The sequence below is a fragment of the Rhodnius prolixus genome, unplaced genomic scaffold, assembly GCF_049639745.1.
Source record: "Rhodnius prolixus isolate KJV_2025 unplaced genomic scaffold, Rpr scaffold_6, whole genome shotgun sequence".
Classification (NCBI taxonomy): domain Eukaryota; kingdom Metazoa; phylum Arthropoda; class Insecta; order Hemiptera; family Reduviidae; genus Rhodnius; species Rhodnius prolixus.
Window position 1 is genome coordinate 32,264,287 of NW_027411634.1, and position 24,833 is coordinate 32,289,119.

The 24,833-nt window shown below is 31.9% G+C and overlaps 2 protein-coding genes and 1 long non-coding RNA gene across 6 annotated transcripts; 1 reads left to right on the forward strand and 2 right to left on the reverse strand.

Annotated features, from left to right (window-relative positions):
• Nucleotides 1-459: 459 nt before the first annotated feature.
• On the reverse strand, nt 460-10,781 carry LOC141460717 (ferritin light chain-like). 4 transcript variants are annotated; one of them, XM_074140986.1, is made up of 6 exons: nt 10,758-10,781; nt 7,365-7,477; nt 2,576-2,685; nt 2,320-2,484; nt 1,040-1,177; nt 460-956 (listed from the first exon to the last, which is right to left on the reverse strand). In XM_074140986.1, exons 2-6 carry the CDS (start codon nt 7,456-7,458, stop codon nt 795-797), a joined length of 669 nt encoding a protein of 222 aa, XP_073997087.1. In that variant the 5' UTR covers nt 7,459-7,477; nt 10,758-10,781; the 3' UTR covers nt 460-794. The 4 variants fall into 4 exon arrangements, with proteins under 4 accessions (XP_073997087.1, XP_073997086.1, XP_073997085.1 ...); XM_074140985.1 differs by lacking the exon at nt 10,758-10,781 and adding an exon at nt 7,641-7,776; XM_074140984.1 differs by lacking the exon at nt 10,758-10,781 and adding an exon at nt 7,547-7,715.
• On the forward strand, nt 7,898-15,113 carry LOC141460719 (ferritin heavy chain-like). The gene is made up of 5 exons (XM_074140988.1): nt 7,898-8,155; nt 11,783-11,901; nt 14,126-14,287; nt 14,365-14,505; nt 14,640-15,113. The coding sequence occupies exons 1-5, from the start codon at nt 8,086-8,088 to the stop codon at nt 14,793-14,795; spliced, it is 648 nt and encodes a 215-aa protein (XP_073997089.1). The 5' UTR covers nt 7,898-8,085; the 3' UTR covers nt 14,796-15,113.
• A 125-nt stretch (nt 15,114-15,238) lies between these two features.
• On the reverse strand, nt 15,239-19,650 carry LOC141460724 (uncharacterized). Its single transcript, XR_012462323.1, has 3 exons — nt 18,291-19,650; nt 16,237-16,374; nt 15,239-16,043 (listed from the first exon to the last, which is right to left on the reverse strand). It is a non-coding gene; the product is annotated as an uncharacterized lncRNA (long non-coding RNA).
• Between the last annotated feature and the right edge of the window lie 5,183 nt (nt 19,651-24,833).

A 24,833-nucleotide genomic window follows, 5' to 3' on the forward strand; every position in this document is an offset into this window, starting at 1 on the left:
CTTTCATCAATCGAATCTAACGTTTGTGGAAAGCAAAGCAATACCACGATTAGATTCTCAGGGTAAATAAAGGAAAATGACATAAGCGTAGATAATTAACTGTTAAGGAAATCAGCTTATTATCTTCAGAAAAGCATATTTTAATAAATACAGATTATGGAGAAAAGAGTCTAATAATCGAAAAGTGTTTCAATTCATTTCTATTAAATTACTAGACAGAGAAATTACGGTCCGAATGTCACTCGCGCATTTTGCTTAAATCTTCAACGCATTTAGTTATTTAGCCAATCAAACATGGCCAATTGAAACATCACACAATATACATATTTAGAAAAAAAAGATCAACAGACTACGTACAGTAAACATTTTTTCAAACAAAAAATGAATAAAGTCTTACTGATTTAAAAAGAGGATTTAAAATTACATTATTTGCTTCAGGGAACTAAATGATGAAATATATGGTTTCAAAACAAGTGGCAAATTACGAATCGTATATTTAACGTGCTAATGCAAACGAACAAACTAAGAAGAGAAAGGTTAGATAAAAGATAATGTAATAAGTGTATATATCTGACTTAGAATATCATAAAATATAAATAAACTTTTAAATACGCATTTAAAAGAAATACCGCTATTACATTTCTAATAACATGTAAAAAAGTAATCATAGACTGCATGTACTACAGATTAATTCTCTGAGAGAGTGAGTGTGAGATAGTAAAAATTGACTTGATATTATTACACATATTTACAATCAACAATATACATATAATATACTTTTATATATATCATATTTAAACAGTTTTTTGTAAGTATTCATCAAATAAGAACACTGACAAACTTGAATCACTAACTCCTTTTAACAGCATGCTGCCAAGATCATTGGTGTAACCCGCAAGCTCTCTGATTTTATCTGAATGTTTAAGAGCAAATTTCTTCCCCAGATAAGATAGTGTCTTAAATACAAATTACAATTATGAAAACGTATACATATTATTTAAAATATTTCAATATGAAAAAGAAGTCCTGAAAAAATTACCTCGGCATCGTGATAATACTCATTTCGTTTAGATACTTCGCTGTGAATTTTATGTGCTTTTTCAGCTAGAGACTTTTGCATGTCCAAGGCTCTTGATAAGCTCTCAAGTTCAAACATATCATAACTTTTAGGAAATCTCTAAAATAACATGTAAACATTACAAAGTCATAAGTTTACACAGAATACAATACATTATGATCACATCAAAATTTCGGTAAATCTTTAGAATAGCTCCCCAGAGGCGTGGCCTAATTCGAAGTGATTCTGATTCGCTGTTACTATAGAACCCGCCATATTCAAATATAAATATAAAACTATTTCTTTATTTTATATTTACACTTAAATCTAGCGGGTTATATGGTAACAGCGAATCAGAATAACTTCGAATTCTTTATTTATTTCTTATTAGGGGGCTTCGCCCCCCACACCCCCTGATTTTTTCTTTTTGGGGGCCTTCGCCCCCCATACCCCTCCTAACCTACCTAATCACCCTCAATTTTTTAATTTGTGTCACACCATTCATTACAATAATTACACAGAACAACAAAAAAGAAACTACCTTATTCTGTGGAGTCCTTTTCCTGAGGAGGGTATACTTGTCGAACTCCATTCTTACTCACACTACAATCATGCTTTAATTTAAAACAACCCGCAAATTTAAAACGCTCATACTCATAAAGTTACAAAAAAACGGCACCTCCGGTCACATACAGAACACTCGCGGGAACTATTAATACATTAAACAGGAAGCAGTTGCTATGCAGTATGTGTACTGCGCATGCGCGCTAAACATAAGCGCTACGAAATTCGCACCATCCGCACATTGGCGGGAGGTAGTTTTAATTTTCCCCGGTAGGTGCGCTGTACTTCCCACCCCCTAAAAATAAACAGGCCACGCCTCTGGGGCGCTATTCTAAAGATTAGCCAAAATTTCATCTTCGGGTTTTCACCGACTATATCCATTCGCGAGTTTTTATATTGCAAAGGGCTGTGAAATGTCTCGCTTCAATTTCAAGTTAAGTGAAAATTCTGAAAGACTACATTACTCAATGGATGTTTCACGTTTATTTTTTTTTTCAAAAATGTCATCTAAATTTCTTCCTAACTTTTATTTACATCAAAAGTTTTTATTTGAATAATTATTCTAGGAACATTCGTTTAGAGCATTTTTTAACCCTCGTGGGTTAAAAAGTTCCTATAAAAGTCAACTCGAATATTTAGGTGAATAAAATTCGATTAATGTTTACATCAGAATATTTTATTAATTATGTGTTACTTACGGTATTAGGTTCACGAGGTGCTTCAGTATCTAATTGCATTTTTTCACCTCTCTTCGTAATATACTTGATTAGATCAATAGCATCATCCCATGTAGTATCAGAAAGTTTTCTATATAGCTTTGCAAAGCCTTCACGATTATTTTCATAATTGGCAAAATTTGTTGACTAAAAATAAATATAATAATAACAATTATTAACAGTTAAATCATGTAAAAAAAAAAAAAAACTTTACAAGAAATGCCAATATAAATATTACCATTAGCAAGTATTGGAAACTGTGTAATAAATGTTGCATAACATACTCCTGCAGATCAGACACATGATGGGCACCTGAATATTTTGCATTACAATATGGCAATTCTGAACCTGAAAGAATTTTTTTTAATTTGATAGCTGTAAATTTAATAAAAAACCTGAAGAATATTTCATGACTGATAAAGCAATGAATAGAAAACAATCTTCAAAATTTCAAGAACAGACATGCTTAATAATCTAAATCTTAAGCCATGAGTCATTCCATGTGAAATCATCCCAAAAAAAGACCATTTTTAACTTCACCATCTCGGATTTTCTTGAAATTTGGCACATGTGTACTATTGGTATAGACTTGGAAAAATATGAAATTTTACTGCGATATGTCAACTGTTTTATGAATTACAGGGCTGTAAAGTTGCCATAAATGGGCTGAAAAACAGGGAACACCGTTTGTTTTAATTACTGTAGAAGCTTTCCATATTGAGCTACAGACTTGGGATGGTGTCATTTTATAGCATATTTAATGCCTTTTCCTGTGGTATGCGACACCATATGGGTTAGTATAAATAAATTTTGTTAAATTTAAATTTTTTAAAAAGTACATATTTTAAAATTCATTCTATGAATAGCTAGTAGTGTTATGGATCATTTGGCAAAATAATAATTTGGGATGACAATGGCTTCATTGTTAAAAAAATTGAAGACTAAAGCTCCTTTTCATGGAAAATATAATTTTATTAAAATTAAAATAATAAATAAATTGAAAATAGTAATAATGAATCAATGAATCATAATTAATAATTATTAAGATTTAAAATATTGATATTGTAATCATTTTTAGAATTAATAATTATGATTACAGTAATTATCCATATTTTTTTTTTTTAAATCTTTTGTTGTAACTTACCACTGCAACAGTTGTTGCAACAAGCAAATATGGTGAAAGAGAAAAGAAATAACAGGAAATCATGATTGGAGAAGGTACCCAGTGGTGTCACTCCAGTATCCTGCTCAGCTACACTGCTCTCACGATGAGAGAAGATCACGAGGCCATCTTCTCTTCAATCTCCTTAGAGGATTACCTGGTAATGTGGAGGAAGATAGGTGTTCTATGAGAGGGTTAGGATGAGCTGCTATAGAGGAATGAAATTTGAAGAAACGAGTGTTAGCAAGATCTGTAATGACAGGAATTTTGAGGTCATTATGGATAGTGAGGTTAGATACATAGAACGGAGCGTTAAGAAGTTTACGAAGTATTTTTGACTGTAATGCCTGGAGGCGTAGAGAGTTGGAACGCTTAGTCGATCCCCATACTTCGATGCCAAATGGGTCGCAGTAACAGTAGATATAAGAGTCTTTTGTTATCTAGGATAAGTTTCGATCGTTTGTCAAGTAGTCTGGCGAGAAGTTTGTATCGTTGGTTAGTTTCTTGTTTTTTCAGTCTAGTATGGGGATTCCATGTCAACTCATTAATTATAATATATTATTTTAATGAAATAATACAGTTAATCAAATTATACAAAAATAATTCAATTCAATATCTTTGTTCAAGAACAGTCTTCTTTGGCTGAGATAACAGCCTCTTTAAGTTGGTTTAAGTCGGCAAAGGGCCTTGTGTTGGAGTAGCGGGTTCGGTAAAGAGACTGGCAGCTCGTGCCAGTTTGCAACGACCCTATGAAAATCAAATCAAGACTTCCCAACAACTTTTTGAGAGGGCAGTAGAAAACATCACCAACATAGGACTTTGCATATTCAACCCAGGAAGACTATGTTGAATCTGAGTGTTTTTTAAAAAATCGGTTTGATCAAGCGTTGGCTATTAAAGGAACACAGCAATACCATGTTTTCATTCCCAGAAGTAAATCCAAAATATTGGTTAAAAACTTTTCTATGAACTCAGAAGCTTGCGAAAAGGAAGTTTCAAAATCTCCTGATAAACTAAAATTAGCCGACATGTCATGTTATATTACTGTATTCTATAAAGCAAACTGGTGGCTTGGATATTTTTTTAGAGAAAAATGAAGAACTTGATGAAGTAAAAGTAACTTTTCTTCATCCAGCTGGACCCTCTAAATCATTTTCGTATCCAAGAAATGCTGATATTCTTTGGGTCTCAGTAGTGGATGTTTAGATAAAAATTGATCCTGTGACTCCGACTGGAAGAACTTAAGTCCTACTAGAAAGTGATGCATGCCAAACAAATGAAGCGTTTTCAAGCTTAAAATAATAAAGAGATCATATTACTTAACAGTATGTTTTACTTTGGACTTATTAGTGGAATTATTATTAGCATTATTGTATTAACATGAATTCAGAGTTGAATTAATCGGATTGGAGCTTTAGTCTTAAATTTTTTTCAACAATGAAGCCATTGTCGTCTCAAATTAATATTTTGCCCAGTGATTCATAACATTTTAATTTTAAAATTTTAAAATATGTACTTTTTAAAAAATGTAAAATTAAATTTTAAAATTATATTTTAAAAAAAAAATCAAACATCAACCGACTTCAGACCTTACAATCAAAAATTCTAAGGACAATAGTTAACGCTCCCTTCTACGTCTCCAATCATACTATACACTCTGATCTAAATATTCCTCTCGTTTCTGGAAATAGCCCAATCTCGTTACACAGAACTCCACTCAAATCTACACAGACACTACAACCCTCTGATCCACAACATGTCTACCGCAACACTTCCTTCTAATCCTCAACGCAGACTAAAGCGGCGGTGGCCACGCGACCATCTCAACACAACGCCGACCTCCTAGGATGGTTGCTGTGTAAGCTTGCCAATCTGGCGAACTAACGGCTTCCATCACTGGATGGTCGTCGTTCACTCAACTCACGCCATGTGCGCGTATATGTATAGATATATTGTATATATGCGTGCATGTGTATTTGTGCCATCCCTTATCACTCATCTCTTTTGCTCATTCTACTGCATACAGTTGCAAAATAAATAAACAAATAAAAAAAATGTAAAAAAAATTATTGATCTCAAACCATATGGTCACAGGAAAGAGCATTAAATATGCTATAAAATGTCACCAATCCCAAGTCTGTAGCTCAATTAGAAAAGCTTCTACAGTAACTCAAACAACCGGGGTTCCCTGTTTTTCAGCCCATTTATGGCAACTTTACAGCCCTGTAACTCATAGTTAAATATAGCATATAACAGTAAAATTCCATATTTTTCTGAGTCTATACCAATAGTACATATGTGCAAAATTTCAAGAAAATCCGAGATGTTGAGGTTCAGATCCTGTGTTGAATTGATATGGAATGACCCCCATGGATTTCTTAAAAAGTCAAACATTTTCTAGTTAAGTACTATGAATTAATTTTTTAATAGCAAAATGCCAAGAAGTAATTAATTTAAATTATCAAATAAATGTACTATAACTAACAATCTAGGGGCGGGTGTTGGTCTACTGGTCAAGAGCGTGGCTTCGTAAGTGGGAGATCCCCAGTTCGAATCCAGTGTATGACTATTTTTATTTGTCAGAAAAATTGTTTATAGTAAAGTATGAGCTTCCGCCCCCGGAACCTAATTGGTAGTTGGAGTTAAGCCCCCCACCTAATAAAATCGGCTATTACTAAATAACAATCAAACAAAAAAGTTAGTATCAAACTCCGACAAATCAAGACCAGAAATTAGAGGAAAGATAAATTCTACATTAAATTGAGAGAAGATTTGATATGTATTTCTCTAAGAAGTCTGTCTATTCTAAAATATTTGATTAACCTAAATAGATAATGTCTTTGATTGAATCCGTTGTAGCACGCATGTTTATTCCCTGAGCGGATCTAACGAATCTAATATAAAGTTTATTACAAGTAAGAGAAACATTTTTGACAATAACAAAAGAAAGCTTTTGAAATAAAAATATTACTTTCGCTCTTTGTTAGAATAGAAAGCCTTCACTGATCTTGAATATTGAAGCCCACATTTCAGATTTCTATAAGGCTGCGATCAAGGTTAGGAATACTAATTATCTATGAAAAGAAGTCACAAATTTTACATGACACAAGTACATTTACTTACTTTCTTTCTAAAGTCTGTTAGCTCTTAATATTTAAAGCAGAAACTAGCTGGGAATGAATGAACGAGTGGATGAATGTCATAATGTACAGTATAGACTATGTATAAATTTACGACTCTCTAGTTCCAGTATGATTAAAATGTTTTATCAGTGTGAGCGAGGTCAAAATTATTCCAACCAAAAACCAAAAAAATTATTACTGTTCTTTAATTAAAAAAATCTCTTGTCGTCGGTATACACTAGGTTTACACAAACCATATTTTTCACCGCAAAAGTACTTAAGATAGTACATCATAATTATAATTTTTTTCCTACCTACATTGATATAATCAACTACTACCTACTAGATAAAATCTATATGAAGAATGTTTAGGAGAAGTCTAATAATAGGAATATAATATGTGGGATACACTAATAAACTAACAAGGAGAAACTGGAGAATTCAAAGAGAAGAGTAATCTTCTTTTTATACATATATTGGTACCACAATGTCACCAGATAAGCTGGCAAATTTATCATTGACTACTTTACAATAGATAAAAAATATTTTTAAGACGTAGATGAATTGTATTTAATTGTAGAATAATTCATTAACAAAAATTAATTAGGAAAATTAATTTATAAGATGTAATAGAAATTACATTAAAATATATATATAAAAAAAGCCTTGCAAGGTAAATTGAGAAACGGTTTTCTGTGTTAATCAGGGTAAGGGTAACTACAGTAACATTACAGATCACATACCTTGAATTGCGCAATTGTTATGAACTTGATTGAAGCAGTATTCGGCGTTCGACAGCCCAAAGAATACGAAACCCAAAAGATATTCAAATCTCATTTTGAACTAAAACAAGAGGCTAGAAAGTAAAAAACAAGAAAATCAGTTTTTGTAGTAATTATTAGTTGGCAAAAAAATGAACTTCAACCTGATAATAATTGCTGACTCAATAAGAATTAGCAAAAAAGTACAACAGATTTCAGCGACGAACAAACAGCTTCTGCACAATTCAGTTGACTCACTTTAGGGAGTATTACTGATACGATGTACCAACTCAAGCTGCAGCAACTCATACAACGCAAGCAACACCAGAGAACTAGACCCAAACGACCAAATGCAAGTTCGACTTCAGTTAAGGGCAGTCGGGATAGTGCTTACTGCTGTTAACGACGCGCATGCGATTCTCTTTTCACAACAACGCAATTCTGTCCGCGTCCGCGCACTCTGTTGTTTTGGAATAGCAGGACATAAGTCAAAGTTTAGTCCGGTAATGAATGTTGGGACATTTGGTGATGTTGGTTTGCGATTTCTGATTATTTGCTAGTATATGAAGTATTAAAAAATTTAGTAGCCTTCTGCGCCAGTGAGTGTTAAGGTTGACTTATTAAAGAGTAGTAATATTCTTTACTAAAAACTCATTTCAAACTTACTAAGTAACTTTTTTAAGGAATTCAGTTAAGAAAAATAATGAAAACCTTTTTGTTTGTCGGAGTTTTGGTGACATTTGCTATTGTCAATGCAAATGGTAACCTCCAATGTAAGTAACATTTAATTTCTTGAATTAATGAACTAATAATAATAAAATTGAGTTATGAATTGCAAGAGGGAATAAGTAGATAAACAAAGTATCTATTTTTTTTAATTCATCTGTTTTCTTATTTCCTAGATCAGGAATGGCGAACCTTTTTGAGACGTGGGCCAAATTTTGTTCATTTTTTTTTTAGTACTGGCTCTTGGGTCACTAATGCCCATTTGCACAAGAGTAAAGGTTAAAAATTTTAAACTGAATATTTTCAAAACTAAACATCTTTAAAATTCAGTTGGCTTAACGGGAAAAACGGGACGAAACAAGTGCTATGGAAGTCTCTTTTTACAAACATAACTAAACAAACCTCACAAAAGTGTGTTTTATCTGAAGAAAAATCTAAATGTGGTTATTTGCTTTGGGTTGTCGATTTTTTTAACAAACAAAATATGAGTAAAATTATACATTTTATTTGATATCTCCTTAACAAAAACTTACAGTTTAAAAAGTTAAGTATAAGGGTTGATTAAACGCCAAAAGGTACACAAATCAGCAGGTACCCAACATTTCATTAATACTTCATTGATATCATTTAAGAAATTTTACTGCATTAACTTTTCATTAAATTTTTTTATAATTTATTAGATGTCCCAGACCCTTTTACTGGCCAATTCGTTCATAATAATTTTTTATGTTTTAATAATGATAAGATGTACATTACATTTTCATAAATAAATAAGCACTTTATTTGAACTGTATTCCAAATTATTCTTCTGATTTATCTTTATTATGCCTTTTATTCTGAGTAATCACATACACATGCACATTAATAGAAAAAGACAAATTTAGATTTGATTACTGTTGAAATTTGATCACGGAGTTAAAACAAAATCTGAGTATTCGAGAGCACAAATTGCACACAGTTAAATTATTCAACAATAATTATTTATTTCTCTATTGTAATTACTGTAGTCCCTTTAATTGAATACTTGTAGTAAAATACTTTAATAAGTTATTGGCTGACCTAAAAATATGCATATCTTTATCTATTTTATATTCCATATATGCATCATTGTGGAAAGAACTCCTAGATTAAAAATTTAGTTGAAGAAAACTATATTATTTAATATAAGCCCAGATTAATTATTACCTACTATTATTAACGCTACATAAAGTAACAATCACTTTAAACGAAAAATAAACTTAAACCGACGATTTCATTTAAAAAATAAAATAAAATACATTAAATAAACCAAATCATTGTTGTTGGTGTAGGCATTTTTTTAAAAAAAGTTAATGAATATTTTTTATTTTTAATAACTTTTTTTTAACTTTTTATTTTTTAATAGTTTTATTGTTATAAATTATTAGATATAACAGTCAATCTAAGTTAAATGGTGTGCTACTTGAACAAATATTTTGTAGATGAAAATGGCCAGCATAAGGGTCTGTGACATCTAATAAATTCTAAAAAATATTAATGAAAAGTTAATGCAGTAAAATTTCTTAAATGATATCAATGAAGTATTAATGAAATGTTGGGTACTTGTTGATTTGTGTTGCTTTTGGCGTTTAATCAACCCTTATACTTAACTTTTTAAACTGTAAGTTTTTGTTAAGGAGATTTTTGTACCTTTTGGATAGATTCTCGTTTTTGTCTATTATGCAAAGTTACATATCTGCTTTACAGATTTTTTTAACATTTGGAATAAGCAATATTTTCATTTTATCATGATATGGTATTAAGTTGGAACCGTAACTATCACTGGAGAGATCTTTTAAAAGATGCTTAGAGTTACGGTCTCCAAAGAATCCACAAAAACAATTTACTTAAGAAAACGTTTTGAATAAATTAAGAACGTATTTGTTCGTAAATGGGAAAATCAAACTGCGATTGTAGTACTCCCTTTTAAGACGAATGTGAAAAATTAATCTGCGTTTGCAGTACTTCTCCCTAAAAAGCAAAGAGAAATTAAACTTCAAATACGCACGATTGCAATATTTCTCTTTAATAGCTAAAAGAGTAGGATGGTACTTTAAGGTGACGCAGTAAAACTCGAACCACTTCTTCGAATTTTATCAAAATTCGTCGAAGGTTATTGATTATTAAGAGGGGCAAACTCCGTTTCTAATGTTGTAGACGTCGAGATCCACAAAGCTGAATCCATATAAAATTTCGAATCGAATGGCAATTCATTGAAGTGAATCGGTTCACGCATCGATAATTTGAACGATTGCGGTACTTCCTCTTAGTGGCATAGAAGATGGCACTTTAAAGTCACGTAGGGAAGCTTAAACCACTTTTTCTTGCTAAATTTTATCAAAATCGGACGAAACGTTATAGAAATCTCCTCCTTAAGAGGCACAACCAAAGTGAAAATCAGTACAAAACTTCGGTTTGAATGACACTATTTGATTCATGAAAATCTGTTCATGCATCTATAATTTGAAACGATTGCCATACTTCCTCTTAGGTGTAAGAGCAGAACGTCGCTTAAATGTTACGTAGGGGAGCCCTAACCCTTTCATCCTACCAAATTTTATCCAAATCGGGCTAAGATTTACCGAGTTATTACTCGTAGTAATTTACAATTTTGGAGGGGGCCTAACTTACCTGAGGCTAACTCCTCTTCCATTCGATGTACAGCATCGAGACCCCCAAAAGGCACATCTACATAAAATTCCGATTTATAAAAATGTACTGATTTAGCTTTGTTGGTCTGTTTCATTGATATCTAGTATGTTCGTATATCAAAAAAAATGCGCCTCATTTTCTATCAAAATCCTGTTTAGTCATGATATGAAGCACTTTGTTTTCTAATCACATCTGTTGGTTAAAATGTCTAATATTGATACGGAACAGTCATATCTTTGTTTTCTAATCACATCTGTCGGTTAAAATGTCTAATATTGATACGGAACAGTCATAGCTTTGTTTTCTAATCACATTTGTCGGTTAAAATGTCTAATATTGATACGGAACAGTCATAGCTTTGTTACTGATAATAAAATTGAAATATCAGTCCGTAATAACACAGTAAACCTCTTTTTAAAATTCTTTAATTTGTAACTTTTGTAGCAAAAAGAAACTTTAATATACTTTAGATTTTATCCAAACTCGGACTTGTGTAGATAAATTTTAGGCTGCAAACGAATGAAATTCTCTTTTTCTTTTTATGTATTAAAAAATATATATATATATATATATATATTCATAATTGTTGACAACTTATTTAGAACATTATTTATAAAATAGCAATCCTTATTCGATCAAAACATACTTTTTTTTTTTATCGTATCTATTAGTAAATCATTACAATTAAATAAAAAGGTACGCGAAAAGTAAAATTAGTTTGCATGTTAAAGCACAGCGATCGTGTTGGCTCATCTCACCAAAATTTGTTAATAATAAGAATTTAAATTAGTTCATTTTTTCAGAACTATTAATTTATTTCTTTTTGTGGACATTGAGATATCTGGCATAAAGTCTAATGGCACAGTTCTTAACGTTTTTGCTAGCGATAATTGTATTATATCTTGTACCAATAAAAGTTTGCTAATTTTAAAATAACTTTTTAGGACTGTATTCAATTTTAATGCTGATATTTTGCAAATGATTTCTTTTTAACGTTTGTTAAGGTAAATTACTCCCTGCTCAAATACCAAAAGAATGGATAACAATGGTAAGCCCGTGTACTAGGAAAATGAAAAATCAAATTGCAGAAGAAATTCAGGTAGCCATCACATACATGGCTATGGTGAGTGTCGAAATACAATTTAGATTTTACTTTTTTTTAATATCTTCAACTTTGCCTTCATTCCCCCTCTACACAGAAAACATGCCACCAAACACATGATCCCTGAATTCAACACACATCAAAATTTCAAATCAACCTTCTTGCTTCAATTTCATAAAAATACCTTATATATTTTGAACCGTAAGTAATTTTTCCTAATCTAGATTGACTCCCGCTGTCATCTACCTAGGATCCAATAGTGTGCAATTTAGATGATGTCTTTTACTCTTTTGAAAAAAGACGATGATCGGAGACCGTTCCTACAAAGGCCGAGCTTTTGATTGGTTTGGTTTTCCCTCCTGCCATTACCCATAATCTAATTTTCGCTTCCCATTTTATTATCAGAATCTTAAGGGCCAATCATGGCTGTCGCCTTTCTTCATCGTGTGGAAGTTCATTCGGTCTCTTTATTTTTACGTATAAAGAGCTGATATTTCCAGCAACATCACTTCACACTTGATGTTATAGCCGTCCAGTCTCATTAGACCTCATCCGTTGTAGCTTCCAGTAACCTTCCAAGCCTAGCTTCAAGTGCTCTTGTACACGCGGAGCAGAAAGTGGTTTTTAATGTAACCAAATCCCTGCTCACAACTTTCACCCTTCGACTAAATTTTATGATTCCTGTTGCATTTAGTAAAAACATATCTCGCTGTAAACATATACTATATTTACGATAGTTGGACCAAAAAAAAAACTTACTTGGGATTCGCATAGTGGAATGAAAAACAAAAAGTAAATCGACGATCTCAACTGTTCATCCAAGCGTTCCAACATCCAGTGAATCCATAAAAAGTCCTCCTTTACATATTCAGTGGTCTCCTTTATGTTCCCAACCATTCTATCTATTAAGACCTCAGCATACCGTTGCCATTGATGTAGCCCAAACAACTAATGGATGTAGTTATAGTTTACTTTCTACTTTTACAGAAGTATCATGCCAATTTTTCTTAGGGAATACATTTTTCTTAGTACAAGGCTCTTAATATAGAACAAAAGTGGTTTAAATAACGGCCTTTGTGAGAGGTCTGAAAAAGTTCGAAGTATCAGTCGAATATCATCTTAAAAACCCTAAAATTGGATTTCTTAGGAGACCTGTCAATAAGGTGTTGGTCGACCAAATTCAAATTTTCTCGAACATGGCTCCATCTACATTTTGTACACCTGAAACACTTTTTACTTTATTGATATTCAGTTCGGACCAAGTGCTTGATACAATTTCGTTCTGAAGTAAATAGCGTAGACATAAATTTATGAGAGATAAAAATATTTTTTATTTCTTTCTAACGTTGGTTACGATAAAATTGATTTGTAGAGTGTCCTGAGAAATCTTGACAGAAATGTTTTCATCAATAAACTAAATGAATTAGTCCAGCTATAAATGTTAACAGACTGAAAAGATATTTTCTTTGAAGACCTTCGGACTAGCTCCAAAGAACCGAACTTTAAGCCGTACAAACCTATTTGCCGTGAGATAAAATATACAGTGCCTTTCCTGCAAATTGCAAGTGGCTTTTCAGGAGGAGAGACCCTGTTGAAGTAACAAGTTAGTAAACATAATCGAGCAGCTAATAATGAAACTTTTCCCCGTCCTTTGCCAATAAAAGGGAGATATTTTCGAAAAGGACTAAAAACATTTTGCATTGAAATTGGTATGTTAGCTGCTTACAGTACATTGAATTATGTTTATTGACACAAGATCGGTTCTGGGGTTCCTAGGCTTAACGCTAAAATTGAAATATGTCTTTTCCATATTGATATTAGCGCAGCTATGTGGTGGGCAATACCTGTAACAGGTTATTTCTGGCTTGAAATTATGCCAGGTGTTCCAGATTACATCATCAAATTATGTAGGACAATTGATTGATCTGTAGAGTTCAGTGTCAAAAGACAATGTACTAACTAAACAAATTCGATTAAAATTAATGCAGTAAAAGAAAGTAATCACCAGATTTACATTCACTGCAACCGAGGCCGACAGTTCTCTGATAAAGCCTCTGGGAGCCAATAACATCGGATGTTCACTTGTGGTAAACTAACTAGTGTGATCTCTAAAGTAGGTAATGCCTCAAAAATTTCGTTTTGTAAATTTTTCACGATCTGATATTCAAAAGCCAGTAGGGATATTAATCATAAAACTGTTTTAAGTATCTTGAATTATATGCTCTTATTTTTTTCTTCTCAATAGGGTGCCCATTTCTCTAGAGATATGATCAATCGGCCAGGTTTCGCCAAAATGTTTTTTGAAGCTGCATCAGAAGAAAGACAACATGCTATTAAACTTATTGAATACTTATTAATGAGAGGCGAATTGCTCAATGATTTACGGCCAGTTATTGAAAATGTACCGGTCAGTGTTCGATTTTTTAAAATAATACTTTGCCACAAGGAAATAACTTTAAGAATTAATGTGTTTGGTATTTTTAGAAACCACTGAATCTAACTTGGACAAATGGACAAGAAGCGTTGAATGACGCATTAAATCTTGAAGCTAGAGTTACCAAACATATTATCGGTGTCATTAAAGATTGCGAAGAACCTAAGGATCAGCCAGTCAACGATTATCATGTAAGGAATTATTTATCGTTCAAAATCGAGTAAATTAAATTTATTGTAAGCAAAATAAAATTGATGGATTGACACACATCAAATTGGTACATTATGATTAATAGACTATTAAATTTTGATTTTTTTTTTTCCAGCTGGTCGATTATCTAAGTGGTGAGTTCTTAGAAGAACAGTATAAAGGGCAAAGAGATTTGGCGGGTAAAGCTTCCACTCTTGGTAAAATGGTGAAAAATCATGGCGCCCTCGGAGAATTTTTATTCGACAAGAAATTATTGAATGGTGAACTTTAAATTATGTAATATAGATGCCATTGCCTCGATTTCCTATCCAAACATTATCTATTTGCTTGTTGAATGTTCGACGACGTTATACAATATTATTAATGAGGCCTTCATTATACCTATATTTTTATATAATTCTTTCTTTGTGATGTTATTGTTCATAAAATGAAGTAGTGAGTAGGAAAAGATTTGTTTAGTTTATTAAATAAATATATTAAGTTTATTACGATCTAGTAGTTTATTACAAGTTTTCTACCAAGAATAATTTAAATTCGCACTGAATTTTTGTAAATGAGATTGATATTAAAAATGATAATTATTTTAGCACTCATTTTCATTATTTTAAGAGTTACATAAAAACCTATTACAGTTATTAACCTAGATTCAAAAACTATTCAATGAAGGATTCAACCAGCAAGAGTTCATTTATTTAATAATAATAAATTTTGTCTCAATATTTAAAAGTAAAAAGTTTGGATAATACCAACACATTTCCCACAAATTGAAAGAAGTGAAAAACAAAATTGAATGACATCCTCATCTCTCGACATCACTATTAACCTTTTAAGGGTAAAGATTAAGTTCTCCCATCCGGAGAACCAAGATTCGAATTCAACTTTTAGTGTGTTTTCTGTAATGGGAGAACACTATCCGGGAACCGGCAGTGCACTAAAATAAAACTCGAGGTTCTAATATCCTCAGTTGTTGACGCACCTTAATAAGAAAAAAAGATACCAACCTTTTACTTCCTACCCTCTTTAAGAGATCCAAAATAAAAATCACTTTGTAAAAGATGAAATTACATAATACATCCACCAAATACAAGCTGTAACTGAAACTGCCGTCAATAAAAATTACCTCAGATTTACAATAACTTTTGCCTAGCTAATTACGCTTTAGGAATGGCTAATAGAAAATTAAAAATGTTTTTAAAAAGTAGTTTGTTTATTTAATACGAGAAAAGTTAAGTATGAAGTTGGTAGTAGTTTAATAAGTGGCCACTATGCAGTACTGGAACACTTGATGGAGGGGTAGAGCGATGTGTTCACGACAAAGGTTAGCAGCAAATAAAATCACCTGACTGTAGTTCCACCACGGCCACTAGAATCGCTCAGCAGCTGTTTCTTGCTCTTGCACACTCTCAAGACTCAGGCGGCCATTTTTAACCTTTCTTTTAGATTTTCTTTTTTACTTCTTCAACTCTCTAGATTACGTAACCTTCCTTTTAGGTTTTCCTTTATTAATTTTTCGTATTTTCTTCATCATTTTGAAATATTAATAATTATTTTCGTTTTATATTTACTTTTTCACATTAATTAACACATTAAATGGAAAAATTAATAAAATCATTTTTTTGAGACTTATTTATTCAGGCAACAAAATTATTCATTTCTTTAACATGCAATTTTTAACTGTGATAAAAACTTGCATATTACGTATAATTATATACCTTCTTTTTTTTTAATAGATTCCTAACCAATGTTTGGTAATGTATTCACATTGGATTGATGTTTTACGTTTTTTTTCACTTGGGCTACCATTGATGAGCAGTTTTGCAGACAGTACTCTGGTATTAACAGTATTAATTCTGAAAATCAACATTATTTATTGTAATTAAAATGTTTACTGAGTTTTACCTAGCATTAAGAGCCCCAGAAAAACATGTACAACAATTTATGTATATTATAAAAATTAAATAAAGAATACTGTAATTAAACTAAAGAACTGATCATTTCTTAAAAACCTACATTTTTTCATTAGACGTTTAACTGTTTGTGACTAATTTAGACGTGAATCGTGATTACCTTTTACCAAACTCAGAACTTGACTACTGACAAAAAATTATTATAGAAATAAAATTTGCAAATAACAGCTAAACATATTAAAAAACATTGCTGTCTGAAAATAGATAGGTTGAATGAGTATAGACATGAAATGGTGAAAATAGGTAGAAATTTGACACTAAGGGGAGCCAACCGAATATGTTGCTCCATTAACTAAAGATATCTCATATATCTCAAAAATGTTTAATGAACTTTAAGCGGTAATAAAACTAAAAAGAATTTACTCGGAGTAACCTACAAGATCGATTAAAACCCTACACAATCTAAAAATTTAACTAAAATTCAAAAATAACATTCATAACTTAGTTTAGTCGATGCACTAATGAGCTACACTAACTAATTCTGTAGAGACCATTCACGAATTTCTCTCGTCAAAACTTAGAAATAGAAATTTTCTTTAAAAATAAAACTTTAGCATATACTATTGTATTTTTCTAAAGATTTTTGATTGGGGAGACTGAATTCGTCAATTCTGACAATTGGGAAGGTAGTACCCCATGATTTCAGATTGCTCCATACCAGCTCCTACAGCCGTCTTTTATTTATTATAGAGAGTTTTTAGTTTCTATCATTTTTTTAAATAAATTTTTCAATACATGCTCTATATCAGCGTCTCCCAACCTGTGGTACGCGAGTTGCTGGTTAGTGGTACGCGAAAAATAAACAATAATGGCGGACATAAAAATTTTTTAAAAAAATAAAGCATCATAGAAACGTTTTTTATTCTAATACATAAATATTATTTTAATTAATAATATTATACAGTAAAGTTGTTGTATTAAATATGTACAGACAAAGTTAGTCTGCCTCAAGATTTAAGAGAAAATACAATAGCACATTCAACAGTATTAAAAATGTCTTTCATGCAGTATTTCCCAAAACCGGAAAATATAAATGATAATTGGATTTCAAACCCCTTCTATAAAGAAAATTTAGGAAAAGCTACATCATTATCAATAAAAGATGAAGAAAATTTAATAGAATTATTTTTAGTAGAATAATCTTGAACAGAAAAAAATCAACGAAATTTTTAATTATTTAAAAAAGTTTGAAACCTGTGGTACGCGAGTTGCTGGTTGGTGGTCTTAAACTTTACAAAGTTTATAAAGTGAAGATGAACTTGAATTCCTTTATATCAGATACGTTGTAACTCTATTCAAGTAAAGGTAATAATAATAAAATAACACACTCGGAATAACAAATTTCACGAAATACAATCAAGTGGTACACCATTGAACATGATGTATAACCAAGTGGTACGCGAGCCAAAAAAAGTTGGGAAACGCTGCTCTACATCAAAATACGAAACATTAGATTCAGTAAATTTGTAGTTAGATGGACAGAAGGAGCCATTAAACTAAATATCAAAATTTGAATTTTCCATTACAAGTAATTTGAATTTTTTAGCATAATCTGATAATTTATCAATTACCTATGGGGAAAAATTGTTTTAAACATCTAAATGTTTCTGTGAAATAATAAATAATTAAACTTAAAGACAGCAGAGGAAGGGGAACAAAATGAAGAGTAAAAAGTAGGAGCTAAAAGGGATTTATCATTTATACTTTATATTGCATAGAAATATTGAGTACAGAAAACCAGTGAACTTGGAGGTATTCCTGCCATGCACATGCAATTTTATGTAAGATTAAGAACTTACTTGTTTTTTCAACCAATTTTTCACTTAAAGTTTCCTTATTTTTGTAGAATATTAGCTTCATTATTCTCTCTCAAGTAGTGTCTGTGGAAGTTAAGTATAAGAATAACTGCTTACTCTTCGACCCGACTTGGTTAACTTATTTTACTGAGACTCCAGTTTACTTCATTAGCTTAGAAAATAGTTGTTCTCCGAACCGTCGACATCTCCCTTACTATTACCCAACATCATGATTCTTTGCAAGAGAGGTGATGAAATGTTAGATTAGACATGTCTCCAGGGTCTTATCCCACAGCATTACTCAAGTCGTACTGACGAGAATTTGTGCTGTTCACGTATATAAAGAGGAAGGTTACAGCACTGTTACCTCGTGGCTATTTTAACACCTGTGATAAATGGCACCTTTTGATGGTTTTTTAATGGAACTAATATTTTATTCTTGTTTTTTTATCAAACTTATTTGATTAAGTTTCCTAGTTAGATTTAAACGTTTTTTAGTACTTATTTTTGTATTTTTATTAAATTATCCTTTCCAAATATTAATGTAATTATTTAAATTCTGAATCTCTTAAAAGGATATTCTGTTTAATTAATTATAATGCATAGGATTGTAAAAAGTAAATTATTTGAACCTTATTAACAATCCTGAGGTAATGTTATAGCATTTTATTGTTAAAACAAATTCAACTTTCCAACCTGAAAATAGCTATTTATTAATTATTTTAAGTTTCTCTGTTAGGTTTAAATGTTTTTTAGCAATTCTTTTTGTATTTTATTGATTTACATGTATATCTTTTGTGTAGTAGAATGTAAAATATGAAGAATGAAGAAATATGAAGAATATGAATTTTGTAAAAACAAAATAGCTATGCAAATAAATATTTTTTTTTTTTAAATTAAAGATTTTTATTTATCATCCTGCTAAATAATACTTTTTATTTTCACTTTAAGTCAAAAAATTATTTAATAAATAAGATTGCGATACAAACATGAAAATGAAAGATAATAGGAAATAAAAGATAGTATTAGGGAATGAAAAAGTACATATATCTTTAACCTAATTGCTATTAAGGACAGACAAAAATGTTTTTACAGATATTATTAAAATCTTCGGGGATGAATTTGACAAAGTGCCTAAACGCAGCTAAACCCCCTGCTCATTAAGGGGATCTTAAATAGTTATAGGTATCAACTCCTCAGTGCATCACAAACCATTGGACTCTTTACAGACCCAATGGCTGCAAATGCTAAAATTTGAGGTTATTTCAGTACTGGCTCTGTTAGCCTGCTCATAAGAGCAGTTTACCGGGGGGCACCACGAGGAGGTAGAGCTCAGGTTTCTGCCCCCCATAAATAAAAACCATTCTTGCCTAACCGTATTCCAGCCAGTTTTGACCCTGTATAGTGCAGGGTAGCAGGTGACAACATTACCTGCGAAAGGTCAGAGTGAAAACCAGCGATTAAGGAATACGATTAACCGAGGCTAACCGCGAAATTATTGAGGGGATTTTGGCATGAATGGCGGAATAAGGGATAAGTCGCGTTTGAGAATTTATAGAAAGGGAGGACAACCACCAAGAATACAACAACAATTTACTGAAAAGACAAAATAACAAAAGAATAAAACAACCTATGTACGGTTAAACTATGTACGTAAATAATATAAATAGATTCCTATAATCCAGTTCATCTATCAATTATCTATCCATCTATTCTAGGTAATCTATCCATCTAATCTAGATAATCTATCCATCTAATCTAGGTCATCAATCCCTCCAATCCAGGTCATCAATCCCCCTAATCGAGGTTAAATCCAGTTCACCTCTCCATCCAATCCCTATAATCCTGGTCTTCAATTCCTCATCAAACCCTATAAACCCGGTCATCTATCCATCATCTATCCCTCTAATCCAAGTCATCTCTCCAACATCTATCCCTCACATCCAGTTCACCTCTCCGTCATCTATCCCTCTAATCTATTCACCTCTCTTTTCGCTATTCCTATCCATGTATTCCAGTTCATCTTTATTTGGTCTTTAACTTCTTTTCAATTTAGCTATCCATTAATGAAGTATGCATATTTCTCCCATTAGCAGCAATAAATCCCTTTTGAGTTTAAGATTAAATTTTATACACTTCAAGAATAAACAACAATTACGTATTGCTACTTTCTGGGGCAGCTAGTCTTGCCAGTGTATGCGTGTAGAGGCTTTCAGTTGGAATATGTAGAAACTTCTACAGACTGAGTAAAAGGGCCAATCTAACATAAAAATATTAGGAGTGATCTTTTTTTTTACATTCAAAAACCAAAATCGATTATCACAATCAGATTAAAGCATGTACGAATTTTTTTGAATATAAACTTAACAGCATTATTCCCTATATGCCAACTTAGGCTGGGTCAATAAGAACACGAACTTACGCGGAATACGGAACGGAAGAACGCAGAACGGTTTTGTTGCAGGCAGTCTTTACTATTTTTTGCAATATACGATCGATGCGATTGCGTTTCATATACAAAAAATCGACGATAATCGTATTCGATATTATCTGAAGCGTCACGACGATATCGAAACCGACAGCAACTATTCGAACGTTAGGGAACCGCCGGTTTCCCTGAAGACCCAGTTTTAGAGAGACTTCTTATTTTCATTCTTTTTTATATTCAATCTCAGACAAGGTTCTCACAGACTGATCAGGAGTTATAAAACGGTAAATCAGATCAAAAAAAGTTTTCGTTTTTGTAAACTTATCATTATTGTTTATGCACCATTTTTAACCCACAGTTAAGAGAAACCTAAGTTAATCAAAAGATTTCTCAATTTAGAAACCCAGTTTATTTAATTTCTTAGAGTGTGCATAGATCCAATTTCTCATTTGTACACAGCATTGGAGCAAAATGATTCATCTCTCACCATATTTCTCAATAAAGCTTGTAAAACGTATTTAGTATCCCACCCGCTACCATAGTAACAAAAGCGAATAAATACAGAGCTATATATCAATCTGTAGGGTGTACAAAATTCCAAAAAAACATCGGTTAAAAACAAAGTTAAGGAAAGTGACTATAACTTCTCATAGATTCAAGTTATCCGATTATCAGATAATTTTCAGCAAAAAACAAAAGCAGTGATATTTTCAATTATATTTCACCCTTACCACCAAACTGGATCATTTCGTTCTAGACTTTGATTCAAAATCTTCCACTAAATTAACAAATACGATTCCAAATGGAATTTCTTTAGGCCTTGATTCGAATCAAAGGTAATACATAATCTTTTTTCTAAAATCCTAACAACAAACAACTCCTATTTCTGTCTTTTAGCTAATTATCCAACTTCCATTTTTTTACTTCTAACAAACTTAAAGACCCTGTAACGAGGTGACTCAGGTTGGCTGCGGTCCAATTTCTGCAGTTACCTCATTACAGGTCTGTTGTTTTGTTAGCAGCTTTAAAAAATGCTATTGTAATTTCGTAGCGTAGACTATGAAATGAGATAGATTGTTGCTGTTCTGTTTAGATTAAGAAAAATGTATTTACAACCTTTTTCGGCGATACGTTAGCAACACGTAATACATATTAAAAATAATATATATATGTGGTCGCCACAATTTTTCTTATTCAATTTAATTAAACACCGAAAAGAAAAATAGAATAATGTTTTCGAATTAATGGAAGAGATTTGGAATCTACAGCCTGACTACGTTTGTTTGATGGAGAGTGTAAATAGATAAGATTTCTGAAATTATCTGAGCACTTTTCTGCCGCCAGTGATCTAAAAAAAATGATCTAATTATTACATCTTTATTTGGAGTGCTGCAAGGAGCAATAGTCACCGTTATCTTTTTTTTTTAATCTAACAATTCTGGAATATTTTATTTTACTTCTACAAGAATATTATAGAAACAAATCTTAATTTACTCGCAAGCTATTTGTTAAGTTAAGAAAGCGGTGGATACAAAGCTCTAAAGTCGAATGATGAAAGATGGAATCAAACTTGCTCCTTTGAGCTGTTTCAAAAATAGTTGAACCTCTAGCTGGCTAGATATCATAAAACTGGGTTTGAAAATGTGTTAATCTTTTACATACCTTGGTTCCTGCTCAACACTGCGGGGTATGAAACGGCTAAAGTACCTTCTACTATTTCCCATAAGTCAATGAACCTTTGTCACATAGCAAAATAAAAAGTGAAATTAAAGACTTCTTCCTCCAATTTAAGATGACAAATAGAAAAAAAATGGTGTACCGTTTTATATTTAAAACAAAAGACTGAACATTTAGTCTGAAAGCGATTATAAGTTTGGCTTAATGCTGAAAAAGATCACATCCTGTATTTCATGTATTGTCTGGCCTACTCAGAACTTAGAAATTTAAACACATTCATACTCACAAGCCATACATAACAAGCTATCTGATCCAGATATTAACAACGGTCCCAACTAAGAAGTTGAACGTTTTTGTTTGTTTACATATTGTGTACATAATAAGACTGAGTGCAAGGTTAGGTTGCAATCGAGAGTTACCATAGTTAATTTTGTTTTTGTTTTTTAAACACTTTGAATTACAGATCTTAAAGTAAATAATCAATTTTGAAACAGATCACAGACACATGAAAAGCATTGTTTTGAAGATGAGGTTCAGAAACTCAGAACAGGTTATACGATCTCAAATTATTGAACAAAAATCGAAATTTTACCACTAATGGAGATTTAGGCTAAAACATCAAACTGAATTCTCCTTGGCCAGCAATGAGAGCCTCTCCAGGCAAGTAGAAAATAGGTTTGATAGTTCTTATGGTTTTTAAGCGACAGAGAAAATTGTTTGCGAAGATTATCGATGTTCTGATCTGATGGAAGAAGTAGACTTCAGAATAGTTTAGATCATGTTACGGAAGCGGTTTGTGAGTAGAGGCAAGTTGTAGAACTATCCTTTGAATAGAGTAGGCCGTTTTGTTTCTCTTCCCTAGATTCATTTTGAAAAAAATGAACCATAGTTATCCTGTGCAGAACTGCTTAACAGTGAAGTTATGAGTGGATTGATTGTAGGCGAAGAATAGTCGAAACTGGAAGTAAATAAAAGAACGAACGATGTTCTTTCGTGGAAAAGAGATGTAGAGATTGAGTTAGAAACCTGCACTGAAGCAGGAAAACCACATCTAAGAGTGGCTTGATGAAGGGATGATTGATGAATGAAAAGCCTAGTGTCGGAATGTAGACGCAAAATAAGTACTAACTATTGGTTTACAACTCGTTCTTGGTTTCAGAATTTTAAGAACAGGAAATCGTTGAATCGTTAAGTCTAGTTGACTAGTGCCTCCTGTCTGCTGACTTCCTCTTGTGTGGCTTCGGAAGGAACAATAGGGGCTTCAAAGTGAATTCCAATATCTACAAATCTAAACTAATTACAGCAAACGTGTTCACGTTAAGATATGAGTCGGATAGTTAATCAATCGCTATAACCTTTTCAACATTTTAACACTTATTTCTAATTGTTATATCTAAATTGTCATTTATATCGGTCCTGTTTTTGCTTCACAAATTTTGGGTGCAATTTCTAGCTTGGGCAGAATAATTCCTTATCTGTTAACTTTTTCCTTTTGACACCAACAAAAATATATCTGCTTCAAACCAACAAATCCAAAGAATTTAACTTTAATTTTAATTGAAAAGTGAATTCATCCTAGAGTGTATTTATGAGAAATGTTGTTACATTGTGTGTGATCGTTGAAGACTGATATGGTGTCAAGAGTAACAGCAAAAGCTGGTTGTTTGGCACCTGAAAACCCTAACTAAAAAGCTAATTGTAAACTTTAATTTTGACATTGTTTTAAAATCTGGCTAACATGATGTCCACCAGAAAACCTTAGGATAATTGTTTTTTATCAACACGATTGGCAACAGTTGGTTTAAAACAGTACAGTGAGTGAAAGAGCCTGAAACCCTCTAAAGTGTTCTTAGCAGCAATCATTGGCAGTCCTGGTAAACTTCCAGGTCTGGACTTCCAAAGGTCAAATCCATATAAACATTTACCTTCTAACCATGTCCTCTAGCAACCTAATTTCAATTAACTACCTTGCAATTCCAGGTGTGTGTCCATCTAACACTATTGGACCTATTCCAGCACAGTTTGAGCTGCTAGATGTCACTCGCGTTTTACAACTGAATATCGCGCTTTGAATTTTGGCATTAACCAAAAAAAAAAAATCGAAACAATAATTAATAAGAACATAATAAAAATAAAACCTTTTTTTTTTACTAAATAGGAAAATTAGAAATTATTAATGTAAATTCGGTTTCATAAGGCCATTCAAATTATTCACTAACTTTAGTAGCAATCTAGGGATCAAGTCGAACACAAATAGGTTTAATTTTCACCTATTCAGTCTTAGTTTGAAATTAGAAGAACTAATAAAAGCAATTTGATAATAAATCACCAAGGCTATCACAAAATGAAGTAAAATAGAACAATAAAAAGAAGTTGCTCAGTATTCTAGAGTAGAAAGTGTGGATGAGCTATTTAGACTTCAGCTTCATCTAGAGTTGAGC